Source organism: Cyprinodon tularosa, unplaced genomic scaffold, assembly GCF_016077235.1.
Source record: "Cyprinodon tularosa strain WSP-4 unplaced genomic scaffold, ASM1607723v1 ctg98, whole genome shotgun sequence".
NCBI lineage: Eukaryota > Metazoa > Chordata > Actinopteri > Cyprinodontiformes > Cyprinodontidae > Cyprinodon > Cyprinodon tularosa.
In genome coordinates this window covers 4,609,283-4,626,852 of record NW_024039762.1, presented here as the reverse complement: position 1 = coordinate 4,626,852, position 17,570 = coordinate 4,609,283, and the positions used below count along the sequence as shown (strand labels likewise).

The 17,570-nt window shown below is 36.4% G+C and overlaps 1 protein-coding gene across 4 annotated transcripts in view; it reads left to right on the top strand.

Annotated features, from left to right (window-relative positions):
• Nucleotides 1-4,237: 4,237 nt before the first annotated feature.
• ulk4 (unc-51 like kinase 4) overlaps nt 4,238-17,570 on the top strand; it is a 123,587-nt gene continuing 110,254 nt past the window's right edge. Inside the window, exons 1-15 of one of the 4 annotated variants that reach the window (XM_038275780.1) lie at nt 4,238-4,277; nt 7,354-7,498; nt 7,713-7,812; nt 7,922-8,061; nt 8,170-8,320; nt 10,414-10,515; nt 12,388-12,471; nt 12,933-13,008; nt 13,408-13,509; nt 13,680-13,975; nt 14,184-14,253; nt 14,413-14,473; nt 15,558-15,650; nt 15,840-15,900; nt 15,985-16,199. In XM_038275780.1, coding sequence (XP_038131708.1) covers nt 7,361-7,498; nt 7,713-7,812; nt 7,922-8,061; nt 8,170-8,320; nt 10,414-10,515; nt 12,388-12,471; nt 12,933-13,008; nt 13,408-13,509; nt 13,680-13,975; nt 14,184-14,253; nt 14,413-14,473; nt 15,558-15,650; nt 15,840-15,900; nt 15,985-16,199 — 1,689 coding nt within the window. In that variant the 5' untranslated portion in view covers nt 4,238-4,277; nt 7,354-7,360. Of the gene's footprint in view, nt 4,290-7,353; nt 7,499-7,712; nt 7,813-7,921; nt 8,062-8,169; nt 8,321-10,413; nt 10,516-12,387; nt 12,472-12,932; nt 13,009-13,407; nt 13,510-13,679; nt 13,976-14,183; nt 14,257-14,409; nt 14,474-15,557; nt 15,651-15,839; nt 15,901-15,984; nt 16,200-17,570 lie in introns of all 4 variants that reach the window. The other 3 variants (XM_038275779.1, XM_038275777.1, XM_038275778.1) reach the window with 3 other exon arrangements.

The window sequence follows — 17,570 nt, the reverse complement described above, 5'->3', positions numbered from 1 at the left end:
ATTTAATCAAGTAACATTTTTTGAATTAACATAAGAAAATAGTGACACTAACCTTCCAGCCGATCCGGCAACCTGTTGTTCATCGGTATGAAGCACATCTTTGGCAGGTTAGTAAAAAACACAGACTGCAGCAAGTCAAGTGTCCAGCTCAAGTTTAGAAAGTAGCAGTTAAAGATGGCAGCGACGTTCAGAGAACTCCGTTTCCATGGCAGCGGATGCGCGTGCGCACGCACGCGTGCGTGAGAAGAATTATGAAAAACTGGCTAATTGCACCAGCTAATTAGCAAAGCCTGTTTTTCTGCATTATTATAGTTTCATCCTGACCTAAAGGTGAGTTCAGTTAAAGCTTGAATTTAATAAGGCAAAGGAGCTTTCTAAGGTTTTCTAATGAAATATTTAACAATAAATCTGAATTTAGAAAGAAATTTAAATCCAAATGAGAGAGTTGTTTTTTCCCCAATCCATTTTGCATCCATGTACACTGGAAAAAATCTAAATCTAGATAAGTCATTTTTTTCTTAAAATAAGTGCATTTGTTCTTGATTTGAGGAGGTAAGTGAGATACTTTGCCAACAGAAGATAATTTACATGCAAAAAGAAAAAAAAAACTTGCATTGTCTTATTTAAAGTGCATATTATCTAATTATCCTATTTTAAGAGTAAAGAAATCTCATTCCATTGCAAAATCCTCTTATTTACCTGCTCAAATGAAGGGTAAATACACTTAATTTAAGAAATGTTGACTAATTTCTAGATAGTTTTTTCCAGTGTACACCCATTCAGATCTTTGGAGTAAAATAATCTCCACTGCATATGTCTAGTGGTGGATGAAATACTCACCAGTAGTACTTGAGTAAAGTATTGCTACTCATAGTCTAATCTTATTTAACTACAATTCAACATTACTCAGTCAAACATCAACTCAACTATTGAATTTTCTAAATATTCAAGTGAGTATTCAATAAGTATTAGTATTCAAGAATACAAACAAAATGTTCTAATATCAGTATTTTCTGTGTAATCTTTAAGAGTCATTTTAAAGAGCCTTATAACTTGCAGAAACCACCTGATGTATTGATGCGTAGAACCTCCTGCTACAAATTCTACACCACTCGTAAAGAACTTCATCTTAAATGATTGCACAAAAAGTAAAGACAGCTATTTTGATGATTATTTATTATTAAAAAACAAACCAAAAAGAAAACAGGAGAGTCTTGATTCTCAAACTTTCACTATTGAATAGAGGTTTAATGTTGAATCTATGACCACAAAGAAACTACAACTCTGATTTGAGAGCTCATCTGAACAACCTGGCCACATGTAAACAACAAATGCTTTAATACAATGAATTAACTATAAATAATATTTGTTTCTCACATAAGGGACATTAAGGTAAGATTCTACAAAGTCTGTGTGCTGGGTACTGAGTTTTTCAAGTGGCTGATGGGAACAGAAGAGACCTGCTGGAGTGAAACCTTTGCTGGTACCGCTGCGTTCAAAGGAACCCGACCACAGTCCATTCTCGCCCATCGTGGGACTGCAGATTTTACTCTTAATGGGTAATTTTGCCTTGTAGGTAAGCTGTTTATTACAGTTTTTTTTATTGTGAAAGGATAAGCAGGAATTGCTGGACGGTTGAACACAAGCTCAATGGTGGAAAATGGCGAGTTATTGTAAGTGTGGGGCCAAACGTGTTGAGTTACTCTAGAACTGGCCACTTGAATCCTTGTGCCCAGGAACACGACAGTCTGGGGTGGAGAGTTAGTAGTTATATGCTGATTTGTTTATCAAAGAGGAACCACATTAACTATTTTGCTGATGCTTTTATGACAAGCGTTCAAATTGTGTCTTTTTTTGAAGGCGCCGTTTCTGTCCCAAAGCTGTGAGTTTTTTTTCTTTGCTCTCATCTCTGTAGACAGAGGAGTTGGCGATCGGAGTATCTCCACAGCCGACAGACATTCAACTCGTGATCTCTCCACTTGCGGTGCTGTCAGGATAGAACTGTAAAAAAAAAAAAAGTATCTATATTTATTATGGCCAGCACTTTAATGCATTCATTCTGATCAGGCTCAGACTGGGAACGATTTTCGGACCTGGCATTTTTCCATCTACACCGGCCCACTTATGGGAGAACCTTCTTGCTGCCCCACTGAGCAGCCTTGTAGCAGCATGTAGGATGGCCTTATGTACACATATCATCAGAATTATGGACATTTATGAGGACCACTTATTTAGATCCACAAGGAAATAAAAGAAAGCCCTCTATACCTTTAATATCTTTAAATAATTGACTCAATTAACTGCATTTTTTTTATACATTAAAGTCCCTAGTGGGAACCTTTGCGTTTGCAAACAGCATCAGTGTTGGTCCAGTGCAGATATTTATTCTTAAAAACTATCTTAGTGCAGCAGAAGTTACTCCGTGATTTTGAGGCACTGCAGTCCTGTGAATTCCTGGATGACTGCTAGTCACATCGGTCACTCAGAACTTCTCACCAAAGGATCCAGGGAGGTATTGCTTATAGACCTAACACTCACATGGGCTACATCCTGTATGTCACTTGGTTTCCATTAGAACCTTGGCCTGTACGGAGCGCAAGAAGTTGTATCTACTTTGTTTTCTGCCGCTGGCAGTCAGGAAGGATTTAAACAGGACACGTTAAGTATTGAAGTTTGCAATGCTAATGTCAGCGTCCACAGTTGAAATCAGCCCACATGAAACAGGATGACCATAGAAGACAAGATAGCAAGCGTGAAAAAGAAAACAACAACCTTAAAAAATGATTTAGTTAGTATCTCGTTTAACCCTTTATAGGGCACTCAGCGAAATACCTTAAAAATCAAAATTTCAAGCCAATAGTGTTATTGGAATCAGGACAAGACCTTATCACCTTTGTAACATTAAAAAATATGAATATTTTGGATGACAAAAATATATGTCAGTGTAACAACAAGAAACACCAAGTTGCCCGAATATGTAAAGAAAAATAACAAAATTGCTTCTATAAAAAATTAATGAAAAACATTCTGAGAGTGAAAGAAACACATTTTATTTGCTACAACATAACCTTAGAGACATTAATGCTGATACTGGCACTTACATTTTCTAGTTTATAAACCTAAATATAATTGTTAACTTTTCAATGAGCTTTTTACCTTTTTTTCTTGACTCATAAATTTTTTTTCCCAACTTAATTGACAGTAGGTAATATATCATTCAAGGGCTCATCTGATTGGTCAAATCCTAAAATAAGATGTAAAGCCATGTAGCAGTATCTTTGCTGAACGGCTGGATATAGATCTTTTGTTCTAACTTCCCCCTCCTATACACCCTTTCCAGCTCATTTAAGGGAAGCGCAAAAAGTTGGGCTGTCCCTGGCCCTCCTCCTGGTGGAAAAGCGCCCGCCTAACACGAGTGACCCATTCCTGGAGGTGTATATGGATCCAGACTTTGAGGAGGACAGCGGCCCCCTACTACAAAACGCAATTCAAAGGATGGATCTGTGCAAGACGGACCCAAAAACATTTAATGAAGTTTTTAGCCTTTTAAGTGTGGTTTTTACTCATTCCGTTTTTATCAACGCTGTACATTACAGCCGAGCCACATTATTTAATCTCTGAGGCAAAAATGGCTATTTATCTAACACGAAGAGACAAACTGCAGGAAGGACCTCAGCTTAGTAACATCAGTGTAACATCAAAGCCAGATTGAGACTGGAGTTTTGCTTCCACAGAGCCACTGGGGATTTGAAGGGTTTTTTACAACTGTGGGGTTTTAATGGTGTTTTGTGCACCATTTCTAACTCAGGAGAGCTAAAATATAACAAGCTGCTATTTTAATAATGTGCTGATGACCTGAGATTTTTTACCTGGTTATTGTTAAATCATTGTTAAATAAATGTTTTGTTAAAAAAAATTAAAAAAAATCTTCTTCTTCTTCTTCTTCTTATTATTATTGAGATCAAACGCGTTATATTCTTCCCCATACTGCTTCTGTTGTCTTCGGCCTGGTATCCTAGCAACGCAGGAATATTCCAGTTAGAGGAGAAGCGGGGGGGAGTAAGAAAACATCAGAGTATTTAACATCAAAGAAAAAAAAATCCCCTTAATCATATGCAATTAAAACATTAGAAAAATCGATAATATGCTAAGCTACATAAACCTCGTAAATAAATGAAACTAATTTAATCCCAATATTTAGATTAAGAATCTTCCTCTTTCAGTCGGAATTACGTAGTCCGTCCTACTTCCGCTAAAAACAGCGGTTCGTTGGAGAGGTAAGTTTGAAGGTAGTAGAAAGTAAAATATTGCTTCAAGCAAGCGTCTATAATACAGTTATCACCAACAGTATTTGTTTTTCTGTTTTTTTTTTTTGTTTTGACAAGAAAAGTTCACATCGTATTCTCCACCATAGACATTATATAAGACATATATAATTATTTTCCGTTTATGTTCTCCGCCGTTACCTTACGTTAGCTGCCTAGAAGTGTCCTCGGTTGCCTGGGAACGAACTGCTTTTCATACTTCCTCTCGGGTCTGCTGGAACACGCTGTTGTGATAAAGCGTTAAAATCAGGTGCTTCACATGCTTGATAGTTATTTCCTCGCTAAAATGAGTTAATTTCGAAATATAAATATATATTTTTAATAGTTTATTAAAATTAAACTTAATTAGCGATATTCAACAATATATAAATATCGCTGAATATTCATATATTGTTGAATATTCAGCAATATTGAATACACAGCCTCTGTATTTTTAAGTGTTTTTATTATTATTTTTTCTGACACATTTTTATGCTTTTGTACGGTGACCTTGAGTGTCCAGAAAGGCGCCTTTTTAATAAAATGTATTATTATTATTATTATATATATATATATACAAAAAATGTATTAAACAACACACTATTAATACGAATAGTGTTACACGAAAAACTTTACTCTTAAACACGCTTACTTTTCTTTGAATTTGTAATTTTTTCCTAAATGAACAACTATCCCTATTGAAAATTAGTTCATGTGACCATGGAAGGTCAATTACTTTAATATTAGAGCTTTTTTTTAAATAAAAAAATACAACTTTAGTGTGATTCCTGCCGCAATTTCAGGCCACTTACACTTCCAGTTAAAATTTTACAATTCAATTTCAATTCAGTTTATTTATATAGCGCCAATTCACAACAGTGAACTGTAGTTCACTAGATCATACAGTCAGATTGATTCAAAGTTCCTATCTAAAAACCAGTTGATTGCATCGACTAATTGACTCGAACTCAATCCCTCACACTAAGCATGCTTGTAGCGACAGTGGAGAGGAAAAACTCCCTTTTAACAGGAAGACACCTCCAGCAGAACCAGGCTCAGTGTGAGAAATTATGAATATGCCCTTTGTTTTAAATCTAGGCTTTCAGTTGACTTTTTTTTTTCATCTGACCTTTTTTTCAGACTGCCAAGCCGTGTACAAAACACTTAAAACAAGCAGCAGGCACTGACCAGAGAGCTTAGACTTAGACTACTTTATTGTTATTTTGTATACACATAATGTATACGAAACTAAATTTATTTTTGTACAGCACTTATGACATTTACATTTCTTAGAGTGCAGCAGTGATCAAATGTAAACAGAGAGAACAAAAGGTTGGGTTATACAAAAAAACAAACAAACAACTGAAGTAAAAAAAAAAAAACCTGCAAGAATTTAGGGCTTAAGCTCACATTTATTGGAAACCGATTAGAATTGTACTATATTTATATAATACATTTAGATATCCATACAACCCTCTGTTGGTAGTTAAGCAGGAGGGTTGTTGCATTTTCTCTTTCTTCTTAATCGAAAGCAATTTAGATTAAGACAACTTTTTTAATCACAGAGGGCAAATCATTTGAAGCTGGATCCATTCATAATGAAAACTAGCTTTAATGGTTAAAAAAATCCGACATCAGTCAAACATTAACAGTAATTTACATCAATAATGACAGATGTTTGCAGATCAGATTAATCTGGTCTCAGGTTTAAAAAATATACAAGTGAAGGACAAAGAAAACAAAAAAACAGTTATAGGTAAAGGAAGAACTGCCAGGCTCACTCTTCTTATGAAGACTATATGAATATTTTGCACTAGAAGCTGCTTGAAGGAATTAAATGAGTTGTTAATTTTAGAGGTGTTATGGCCTCCTGTATGTCTAGGGCAGTGGGGGCATAAACATATAGGCAGAAACCGGTAAGTTCTTATAAAAGTATGATTTATTTGATTGAAATAAAAACACCAACCTGGTCAAAGTTTTCATGATCTATCCCAAAGCCTTCAGGCTTGGTCATAAAGCATTTGATGAGGATTTTGGAGACAAACCAGGAACTATAAGGAAGTTCCATTGTTTTTGTCCACAATAAAGTGGATTAAATGTCAATATTGGCCAATTGGTTGCCAGGCAAGAAAGAACTCCAAACCATTTGGCAAGTTTGAATATAAATTTGTTGTCAGTAGTAAGGTGAGGCTTTATACCTAAGAGCACTGTACCAAGTGTCAGGCACAGTGGCGGTAGCATCATGTTGAGGTCTGTTTTAATGTCATTATTCAAATTCACCTCAATTCAACAGTCAGTTTGTTGAAACTAGGGAACCACTGGGTGCTTCAGCAGGATTATGATGTCAGACACACTATTTTTGGAATTGATAAAACACGCTAACATTAAGCCTACTGAATAGACCAAATCTAGAGGTTTTTGTTTATGTGTTATACTTAAAAAAATGGTGTTTTGCTGGAAACAAACCAGTTTAGATGAACCCTGCCATTTCTGGTAAGAAGTAAAAGATCAAGGCAGAATTATGCAAAACGCTTAATAGGAATGAATGATATGATATATATTGAAAATATATTATGATATGAGCCTTTTGTATCATTCAATATCGATAATTATTGATTTCATTTACTTTTTTGTTTTATCTATTGAAATCAGGATGACAGGAAAAGATATTTCCATACAGACGTCAGTCCCAACACCAACCTGGCTTAGCTTGACTGTGAGAGGCTAATTCTTTTCCTCTGCCTACATTTCCCAGAATGCTCTGCAGTTCTGGATCAGAGTTAATCAAAGTCATAGAACAATCAGACATATTACCTATGGATATTGGTCAGGTGTCTACACTGCTGTTGTTTTATTGCCCAGCTTTAACCCTTGTGAATGATATTAAATGGCATTAAAAGGTAAACCTTCCTTTGAAAACCTGCTGAGAAGTATATATAAAGTTCTGAACACTCTTATGATCAGAACTGGTGAAGTTAAATTGGTTGGTTTAATTCAAACATTCAGCTTTTGCATATACCTCAGTGTACCTTACGTTTTTTTCTCCCAGACAGAAGATGGAGAACTTCATCCTGTATGAGGAGCTGGACAATGAGGGCGGCTTTGTTTTCTATAAAGGAAGAAGAAAGGGCAGCCTCTGCTATGTGGCCATCATCTGCACAGACAAAACCCAGAGACCAGAGATCACGAACCATGTATTTTTAACCATACCAAGTCTCTTTCTGTTTAAATACTGATTGCATGGTCACTTATAATGAACTGATACAATAGACAGTTATGAATCCCATTCTGTTATGATGATGCAGAAAATCTGTATCATACGCATCAATCATTGAGGAAAAGGAGTTTTTGATTACTAGGAGCATATTTAATGAGAAAGAGTACGATGATGTGTTTCTGTCCCATTAGGTACGTCTGAGCCAGGATCTGGATCATCCACATATTGTACGCTTCTATGAATGGTTTGAGACAAGTAAGAACCTGTGGGTGATCGTGGAGCTCTGTTCAGGTCAGTATTTTCATCCTTGTTCCCAGATAAAGACTTGATGTGTCAAAACCTGGAGTTGAAAATAAAGTGAAGTCTGTTTTTTTTCTGTGTTAACTGTTTTACCTGTTAGGTGGTTCCTTGGAGTCTGTAGTTACTCAAGATAGAAGTCTTCCAGAGGATATTGTGAGAATGTTTGGATGGGACTTGGTCAAAGGATTAAGACACATCCATGGTTTGGGAATCGTCCTGTCTGATTTAGACCCTGCAAAAGTTAGCATAACTATTTCAATCCAAAACTAACAAGCATCACAAACATTTTAGAATTATTTAAAGTAGTTATTGTTCCCCCCCCCCCCCCCCCCCCCCCCCCCCCTTCAGATTCTTCTGGATGCCAGCGGCATTCTGAAGTTTAGTGACTTCTGTCTGTCCAAGAATGAGGGAGAGACTCTGGAGGACATTTTTACTACACTCTCTGCATGTGGTGAATCAGAGGGAGGAGGCAGTAAGAACATGAGAACAAGAGTGCAAGGTAAGAGTTAAACATCGCTGTTATGCTTATTGAAGTGCATCTGCTGATATAAAACTTTAAGATTGGAAATTGGATTTTAAATACTATATAAGAAGAAAGGATATGATTCCTGGTTAAAAAAATCTATTTTACAGGACTGTGTAAAATAATAATTCTCTTATATTTAGCTAAAAAAGAGCAGACCTTTCTTATGATATGTTAATGTGCTTTTGATTAATGATTTTCTGGAGTACTGTAAAGTTTTACGATTTTTTTTTCTTTTTGTAATAATTAATCCTTTGAGAGCTTTCTTTTTTAAGTTAAACAAAGGAATCTTACTCAAAGCCCTATGCTGTATCTGCAGCAGTTGTTCTCTTTTAATAAAAAATGTTCTTTAAGACTTACAGAGTTTTTATTTACGATCATAGTTAGTCTTTATTCAAACCATAGTAAAACAAGACAGCAGGGCGTGCTGGGGTGCAGTAGTTAGCAGGCACAACCCATGAATGTAGGCCTTAGTCCTGGGCCAGGGTGACCTGGGTTCGAATCCGGCCTTTGGTCCTTTGCCGCATGTCCTTCCCTCTCTCTCACGCCCTCGAATTAGCCACTAGTGCTGCAAAAAAAAAACAAAAAACAAAAAAAAACAGCAGAAACTAAAAGACGAGATCAGGCCAAAATAAAAATATAGCTCAGCTTGTGGTGTAATTTTGTTAAGTTTATCTTTGAATTTTCTTAAACTTGGTAACATCAGCAAAAATCATCTTATGTCTAAAGTTCAAGTCAACAACTCTAAGGTCCCATCATCTACCCTGAGCTCAAACGACCCCATATGGATGCATTTAATCCAAAACACAGTTAAAAAGTTTATATGCATACAAAGATTTGGATAACGTGTTGGCATTGTGGTTGTAAGGAAAAGATACAGAGAAATGTATCATTATTAGCTGACATGGCTAGTAGCTTAGCATATCATGCACTGGCTTTTGAACTTGGGACTGGAACCAGATTAAGTTAGAATAGATGTTCAACCAAATCCTGTTTCCTACTTGCAATATAAAAAATAAACAAAAAACACAAAAGTAGTTATTTTATTTTTTTTAACTGCATCTACAAAATGAGAGCTTAAAACATGGTATTTGGTACATTGATAGTGTTGTGAGAACATAGAGCACTAGAAATACTAAGATGGGCAAATGTTTTTAATCATGGATCTCTGCTTTAGTGAACCAAAAATGAGCTTTCAAAAACAACCCCATTAGAAAGGTTCTGTCCAAGATCAGCACTGGAAGTCTGTGGGGAAAAGAATTATATTTGAACAATAGCCCCAAAAAAGCCTTCAGAAAGCCTGAATAAACAGTGATCAAACATAAAAGTAGAGAGAACTCTGCCAGTATGACTAAAGATGGTATGCAGTGTTCTGCATGAAGAGATGGATACAGCCCCCAATAAATTGTACTCAGGATAAGAACCACTTTAATGTATTTTCCCTCATGTAATAAAGTGTCCTTTTAATGAAAATTAGGTTATCAAACCAACAAAAACAAATGAAAATAAACTTTTTTTATGCATAAATCATTGAATATATTATATAATCTCTTTTCCTATTTATATATTTCCACTACAGAATAAGAAGTCTTAATTTAACCTTAACAGCGTTTGTCCTGTCTGGTGCTTTTTTTAAGTCAAACTATGTTTTTTGTTTTATTTATTCAGTGAAGGTTAGAAAGTTATACTTAAGAAAAAGTAGCTTTAATTCAAAACAATACTACTACAGTTGAAGCAAGAGTATGATGCTGTGAAGTTATTCCTAGAAGTAGATTTATTTTCTGAAGGTTTTCTCGGGTAAATGGAAAGTAAAGTAAACCTAGTTTCTCCCTGCCTCTGTTGAATGTGACTATAATGACAATAAGACATGCAGCACAGGATATTTGGGCATGCTTCCCTGTGTTCTTATTGGTTAACACTGACACAGGTCACTTTAAAGCAGAACAAGGAAAAAAGATTTTAAAAAAGGCAGTCACAGATAGAACCTGTTTTTCTACAGACTTGCATACAGCTGTCAGTAATGTATCAATGCTTTTCTAACAGCATGGTTGTTATTCTGTCACTTCTAGGTTCTCTGGCCTACAGCGCTCCAGAGGTTCTGCAGGGATCAGAAACCAGCAGGAGCTCTGATCTCTGGGCTCTCGGTTGTATTCTCTACTACATGTACACCGGTACGCACTCATATACATTTGCATAGAGACACATTCACACAGTCAAAGTAAGGCTATTTTATTTTAAACTATGCATAATACATTCTCTCTTTTGCTAGTCAGTTTTTTTTTTTCATCAATTGTAACTAAACTGAATTTCTGATTCTAAAGTTATCCAATTTCAAAAGGAACTTGGGTAAAAAATGATCGGCCAATTTGTTAAAATCATGTTATATTCGCAATGGAACATGTTTAAAATAAAAATAATGTTTAAAGTAGAATTTATATTGTTAATATTATAAGTCTGTTGCCATCGTCTGTTAGGGTAGCAGACTTAGAAGAAAAGACTTAAAGAAGTTAAGCATGTAAGAAACCCGGCTCTGTTCCAAGATGTAGAACATCTGGAGATCATTTATTTCTTCATAAAATAAAGAACAGTATGGAAAAACCTGAGAATCCTCTATAACAACGATAAAGTGTCTTCAGTCAGAGGCTTCTCTTCAAGACATTAAAGGAGATACTTCCTGCTTACAGCTATCAACGCCTACAGTAACTGCTTAAAGAAATCACTAAAGGAGTTTTTACAACACTTAAATTTGTTTTGTTTAGACAATAAAGTAATTTTGAACTGAATTGAATTAAGTCAATTTAGAATTCAACAAGAGAAAAATAATTTGTGCAAAATAAAAACAGGTGCTGGAGAGTTTGAGCAACTCATTAGGTTAGCTTAGGTTAACAAGAGAATTGGGTGTAAAATTAGCATCATGGATAGGATGAACATTTTGGAGATAAAAGACTGGCAGAGGTTAACAAATCTGTAAATCTGAATGAAAAGACTCATAGAAAGTTTCTGAATAATCTTCCTAGAGTAAACGTTTAATCAATATCCATTATTTACAGTTTCTTATAACATCACAAGTCGATTGGGAATTAACCTGAGCTTAAATGGTTCTTCTCCCAAACAGTCCAGCTAAAAGAGCGAGGTGCGTGAGAACGCTGGGACCCTTTTTCCACCTGGATCCCCGCTTTTTTTCGCCCTCATGTCCCTCTGTTGTCAGACAAACTTGCCCCCACTTCCTCACCACCTCGGCCGTATCTAGACCCACAGCCAGTTCATGATTGTCCCTCTTGAGTTTTGGTGTGGAATAACATAGTGCAGACCATGCTTCAAAATTGGGCATAAATCAAAAATATCTGCGACAAGCTCACTGCGACACACTGCTGCAGAAGTATAACCGCCTTTGCTTAGAAAGTCCAGATATCACTGTCTCCAAGCATAATTCACCACGTTACTGTGGGATAGAGCTTTAACAATCAAAGAGGCCATAAAAAAAGCCTCCCTGAAATGATGCAATCTTTAACAGACTGTGGCAAAGTGGAAGTTATACTGATCTCAGCGGAACCATTAATGCTGTAAAGAACTTGTAAAGGGAATGCTCAAATCTGAATAACCTTTTAAAGGCAGGACTTTGAGGAAAACAATATGTTGCAAATTTAAGAGGAGGGCTTTCTGGTTTCTGAGCGCTGAACTGACCCCTTACTGAAAAAATCTGGTACTTCATGACTTAGAAAAAACTAACCAAAAAAGATCAAGCTAAAATCAGGGGATATTACCCATCACTGACTGGTTTCCATGGTTGCAAATGTTTACAGACAGTTGTTTAAAGAATAAAAGACACCTGACAGTGGTAAACCTTTGTTTCCAAAAAGTGTCACGATTTCCTAAAATATACATTTGGGATGTTTACTAGAGTACGTTCCATAGGAAATAAGAAATGGCTGCATTAGATCTGAACCATTGAATTCAGGTTTTCTGTACATTTTTACATAATATTCAAGCATTTTTTGGCATTGGGTTATTGTTCCCCAATCCTGACTGTACTTGCTTCCCAGGTAAGCCTCCTTTCTGTTCTGATGACAACACTCACCTGACAGAGATGATTTTACAGCAGGAACCCCCACCTTTAAAACAGACAGGTAATAAACTCTAAATGAACACATGTTAAACATATGTACCTAAATATTTACTCTCTACTTTCTACTCTGACAAGTTGGTCATTTTTCAGCTTTACAGTTCAGCCATTTATTTTATACCCTGTGAAAGACTTAGGTTGAAGTTAATTTTTTTTTTATAGGGAATGGTTTAAATAGATGAACATTTGTTTAATTTATATTTACATGCAAAAAACACAGGTCACAAATTATTTATACTATTTTCCATAATCAGTGGAAACACATTACACATACTCGTCCTTTGTGTACAGTAAGTACTGACAGAGAGTTGCAGTTTTCTGCTTGTATTATTATATTAGCCGGTGGAAACATTTTGGAAAAATTAAAAGATTCTTTAATAAACCTTAATCTGTCAGGGGTGGGAATAATATTGTGTCCAATTGTGTGTAATTTATTGAGTTAAAATATGTTACTTTTTTTTCCAGCATTTCACCCAAATCCTCCCAGTCAGGAATTCCAGAATCTTCTGAAAGGCTTGTTAAACAAAGACCCAACCAAGAGGTAAGACTCAAACAAACAAGTCCCTCCATGAACTGTGATTACAGAACCATCATCTTAATAGTCTGTAGTCGTTTATCTTCAGATTGCTTGTAGTTTAATTTACCTCCAACTGAAGATCAAGTGTTGCTGCAGTGTTGTTTTCTCATGGTTGGTGATAGCTGATACCAGTTCTGCTAGAATCCCCTATAAACTTCAGATGGATCTTTGCACCAAAACGGCTTAATCCTCTCATCATTAGCATGCCGTGTAGCTTTGCAGATGTCTGGAAATAAAGCATGGATTTGATTGGGTTGTTGGAAAGAGGGATGCAGCTTCAGTGGGTTCAGACGGAGGCTATTTGCCTCCAAGTTTGTGTTGTTCTTGTTGGCCTGCTGATGTTAAATCGTTTTTCTTCATTAGGATCAGCTGGTCAGAGCTGGTTTATCATCCCTTCTGGACACAAGTAAAAGAGGAGGAAGATGATGCAATACATGGGGTGAAAGAGGATGAAGATGCTGATAGGTAGCAACAAACAGACTCCCTTACTGTTGGATGAGTAGATGTATTTTCTTTCTTTCCTTTTAACGTTTTTTGAACGTTGAAGTAGTAACATGTTATTCAGCTTATAAGGTCGTGACTAGTATGTTGGGGTGACTTAATCCATTTTTTCATGTATTTTTCTTTTTCTACAGACATAGAAAGACATGTGGCCCATTTCCTGCAGAACAGACAGTCAGTCTGGGCAGTAGCCACTCAGCTATTAGCCAGCCAGGTGGGAGTGAATCAAAGAAAACAAAACCCTTTCCTGCAGCAGCAGACACAGGAGCTGAAAGCCAGCAGTCTGTTACACCTGATGCATACGCTGGAAGGTTAAAGTCCAGCAAGAGCTCATATGATGAGGGCCAAGTAGAGCCTAGAGTTCTCCCTGAACCCAGAGGAGTGGAGGAGCTGTCCTACACCCCACAGCCCACAAAATCATATATGACAGGTAGCAGATTGTCTTTAGTTTTATTTTCCTTTCACCTCTAGGTGTAGGAGTTCATTTCATGACATCACATGGTGAAGAATTCATGATGTTTCTGGTTTATTTTTAAATAGTTTATTCCAAGATTAACATATCGGCAGTTGTTCCTTTATTTTTTGTCTTACATAAAAATGTGTTATGATAAAAAAATCCATAGTTGTCCTTTCTTTAGGTGAAGTCCTGGAGCTGAAACCAAAGAGCGGGCTAAATCAGGACAACTATGAGACAATCTTTCTGCTCAGGTGGTTTGTTGAAAAGTTTATATTAAAGTTTTTACCAATAATACAGATTTAAACCTCTGATGGAGTTTGTATATCTCGGACCATTTTATCTAGAAAAGTCTTTGTCTTTATTCATCTTCATCTGCACTTCATTGTTTGTCATCTCTGTTTATGCAATAGTGCTCATAGCAGCTCAAGAAGTCAATGCAGCATCTCATCAAATCAGAACTCAGAGCTGGAGGTAAATGGTCATTTTTCTATTTATGACTCACTGTTAACTTATTTATTCTACTACAAATAAAAAAGCAGGGCATGAGAGCATCATTTAGTAATATAGGTGAAGCACAAAGCCAAGGCTGCAGACTCCTGATCTAACAGATGAAAACTTGGAACCTATCAACACAGCTGGAGCTTTTATTTGAGTGTCTTTTCTAAATAATTGTTTTAGTAAATTGTAAAGATGGAATATTATATTGGTCCAAGAGATGAATATGTTTAATTCCATCTGTCAGTGGATATCATCATAAGAAAAGAATTTCGTATAAAGTTTTTTTTTAAGTTTCTCTCCAAGTTTTCTCTTTTTTTAAATGTTTTCTGTCTACTTGTTTTTTTGCTTCCATCATGCCTGAATTTTCCTAATGTGGGACAAAAAACATTTCCTATCCCATCTTTATATGAGCTGTTAAGGTAGTTACTCAAAGTTATCGTTGGAAAAGGTTGACGTAACGTTGGGGTTTCAGTCCACCCTTTTTAATTAACTGTAACTGCATAAGAAACGTTAATGTGGTGATATTTGAAGGTCTTCTCTGTTGTCATTTGATGTCACTCTTTAAAGCGGTGCTAATGGATGCTATATTAAAAAGGAGCGTGCTGCACCTGTTCAGGAACAAAACAATACTGCATTTATTCAGTGTACAGTATACCAAATCAACAGGGCTAAAACAGGCCTTCTCAGTATGAATGTGTACCATTACACTCCTATCACTGAAATGTTTAAAAGTCAGACCAGATGATTGTGATTTTAGGGTCAGAATTAAGTTAAATTAAAATCAAATCCAAAATCCGGCCTATCCTGGTATCCATTCTGAGCACGAGACAAATCTACAGCATGTGTCTGCTGATACAGCATCCCACTGGGGCGTTGGAAGCAGGAGTTTGTCCTGCAGCTGAAAGGTCGTCGGTTCAAGCCCGGCTTTGGATCTTAATGTTGCTGTGTCCTTGGACAAGACACTTTACCTGCATTGCCTGCTGATGGTGGTCAGAGGGCCTGGTGGCGCCATTATACAGCCACTTATTTCTGTACCTGCTGTTTTTTATTCACTCAGGTTGTTCCTGATCTGGACGTTACAACCTGTGTGAAGCGTCTTCTTTACACAGACTCCGATCTGAGTTTCACACAAATCATTGACAATCCCAAGGTATGGATGAGGAGACAAAGTACACATGCTCCATCTTTTTAGTGTATAAACATTTTACTTGATCTTTCTGTTTACTGAACACAATTGCAGTTTTCTACTTTGTGGACTGAGTAGCAAGAAATGTGTGAACAAAGCTGCAGCAAAGAGTGAGACGTTACAAACACTGATTTCTTCTGGTGATTTTAACAGATTCTGAAAAGCACTCCTATACGATTTGATGCCAAAAGCCTCTGCGTGCCAGCATATTCAGGTATGACCACAGGCAGCCTGCATGGAGGTAGAGTTAAAAATCTATAAAAACAAGTTAAATATTTGGTCTCTTGCCTCGTCACAGTTGAGAAGCTGCTTTCTCTGAGTGACAATGAGTGGAAAGGCTTTCTGTCACAACTTCATTCATGCCTTGAAGAGAAGCCCCCGTCCATGCCAGTCCCCTCCTCAGCTGCCCTTCCTCAGTCTACAGCTGTTCGATCTAAACTCAACCTGCTGTGTTACCTCTGCTGCATAGCTGGACACACGGTTATCGCTGACCGCCTGATTAACTCCACTCTGGTAGGTAGACATTCATATCCACTCCCTGTGTCGTCATTGGATTTAATGAGCATAACTGTAGATTGAATGCATTTAGTCTCTTAACATATGACAGCATGACAGAGTTGGGTCCTTGGTGCCACCATTGGTGTAGTTTGAATTTGTATTCCTAGAGTTTTTATTCCTCCCTCCTCAGCAAAGAATGCTAAATGTTAATGTGAGGCTTTTTATTGCTCCTATCTTGGTCGTTAATCTTAACAGCTTTATTTTCTCATTTTAGCTACATGACTTTTAGAGTATTTCTCCACCAGGTTTGCACTTTTAAAGACGTTTGTCCTCATATCCCTGTGAAAATAGATGAAGCTATTAGAAAAGTAATGGAAAAGAGAACTTATTTCAGTAAATTAATTCTAAAAGGACAAAGTACTATAGCTGAAGCACAGAGGGATTTATTTCAAGCATTTTTCGGGTTATTATAGCTTACAGCTCATTAAAAGTGAGGTTTTCAGTAAATTGAAATTGTAAATAAAATAAATGGAAAATATTATTTTATAATTTTGTTGACTTCTTGCAACAAAAGAAAAAAAAAATTGATGTACTGTAAAAAATGTATAAAATGCAACGCTACTACTCAGATGTTCACTTGGCAGGACTTAAAAGGGGATCCATATTCTTTACATTTACAAACAATGGATTAAGCAAATGGCTTCAGCAAAGGACCGCTCACACTAAGCCTGGTTCTGCTGGAGGTTTATTCCTCTTAATCAGGAATCTTTTCCTCTCCACTGTCGCTGCATACATGCTTGATGGGAGGGATTGCTACAGGTGAATGTCTACTGCCACCACATGTTCATCCAGGAGGAGTGAATCCTGCCACATCAATGACTCAGTGTAATAAGCTTGGTTTATTTAGATCAACAACTTCTAACCAATGAGTCTGTCTGTAAAGGGCCTTGAGATGTTGTGAATTGATGCCATATGAATAAAGCTTTATAAAACAATCTCTTTAAAATGTTAAAACCTTGGTAAATTATTATAATATAACTGCTAATGTTCTACAGCAGACCTCGGAGAGGAGACCCTTATTCTGGAATTAAATTTAACAAAGCTGTTCATTACTTATCAGTTCTATAACCTCTGAAGGGAGGTGGTTAAACTGGACTTCATGTATCAGAGTAAAAAGTTCTTAAAAAAATGTAACTCAGTTTTTTTTTTTATTGTTTAGGTTTTTTTTTCTTCACAGTTATATGCTACTCTTATTTGACCTTTTTATATAAAATTGCCATAAAACGTCAAAGCCAGATCTTAAAAAATCTCCAAGATCTTTTTATGGTAACTGAAAAGGTCTTATTTTTTGTTTGATTATTCCTGGAAACATGCTTTATAATGGGA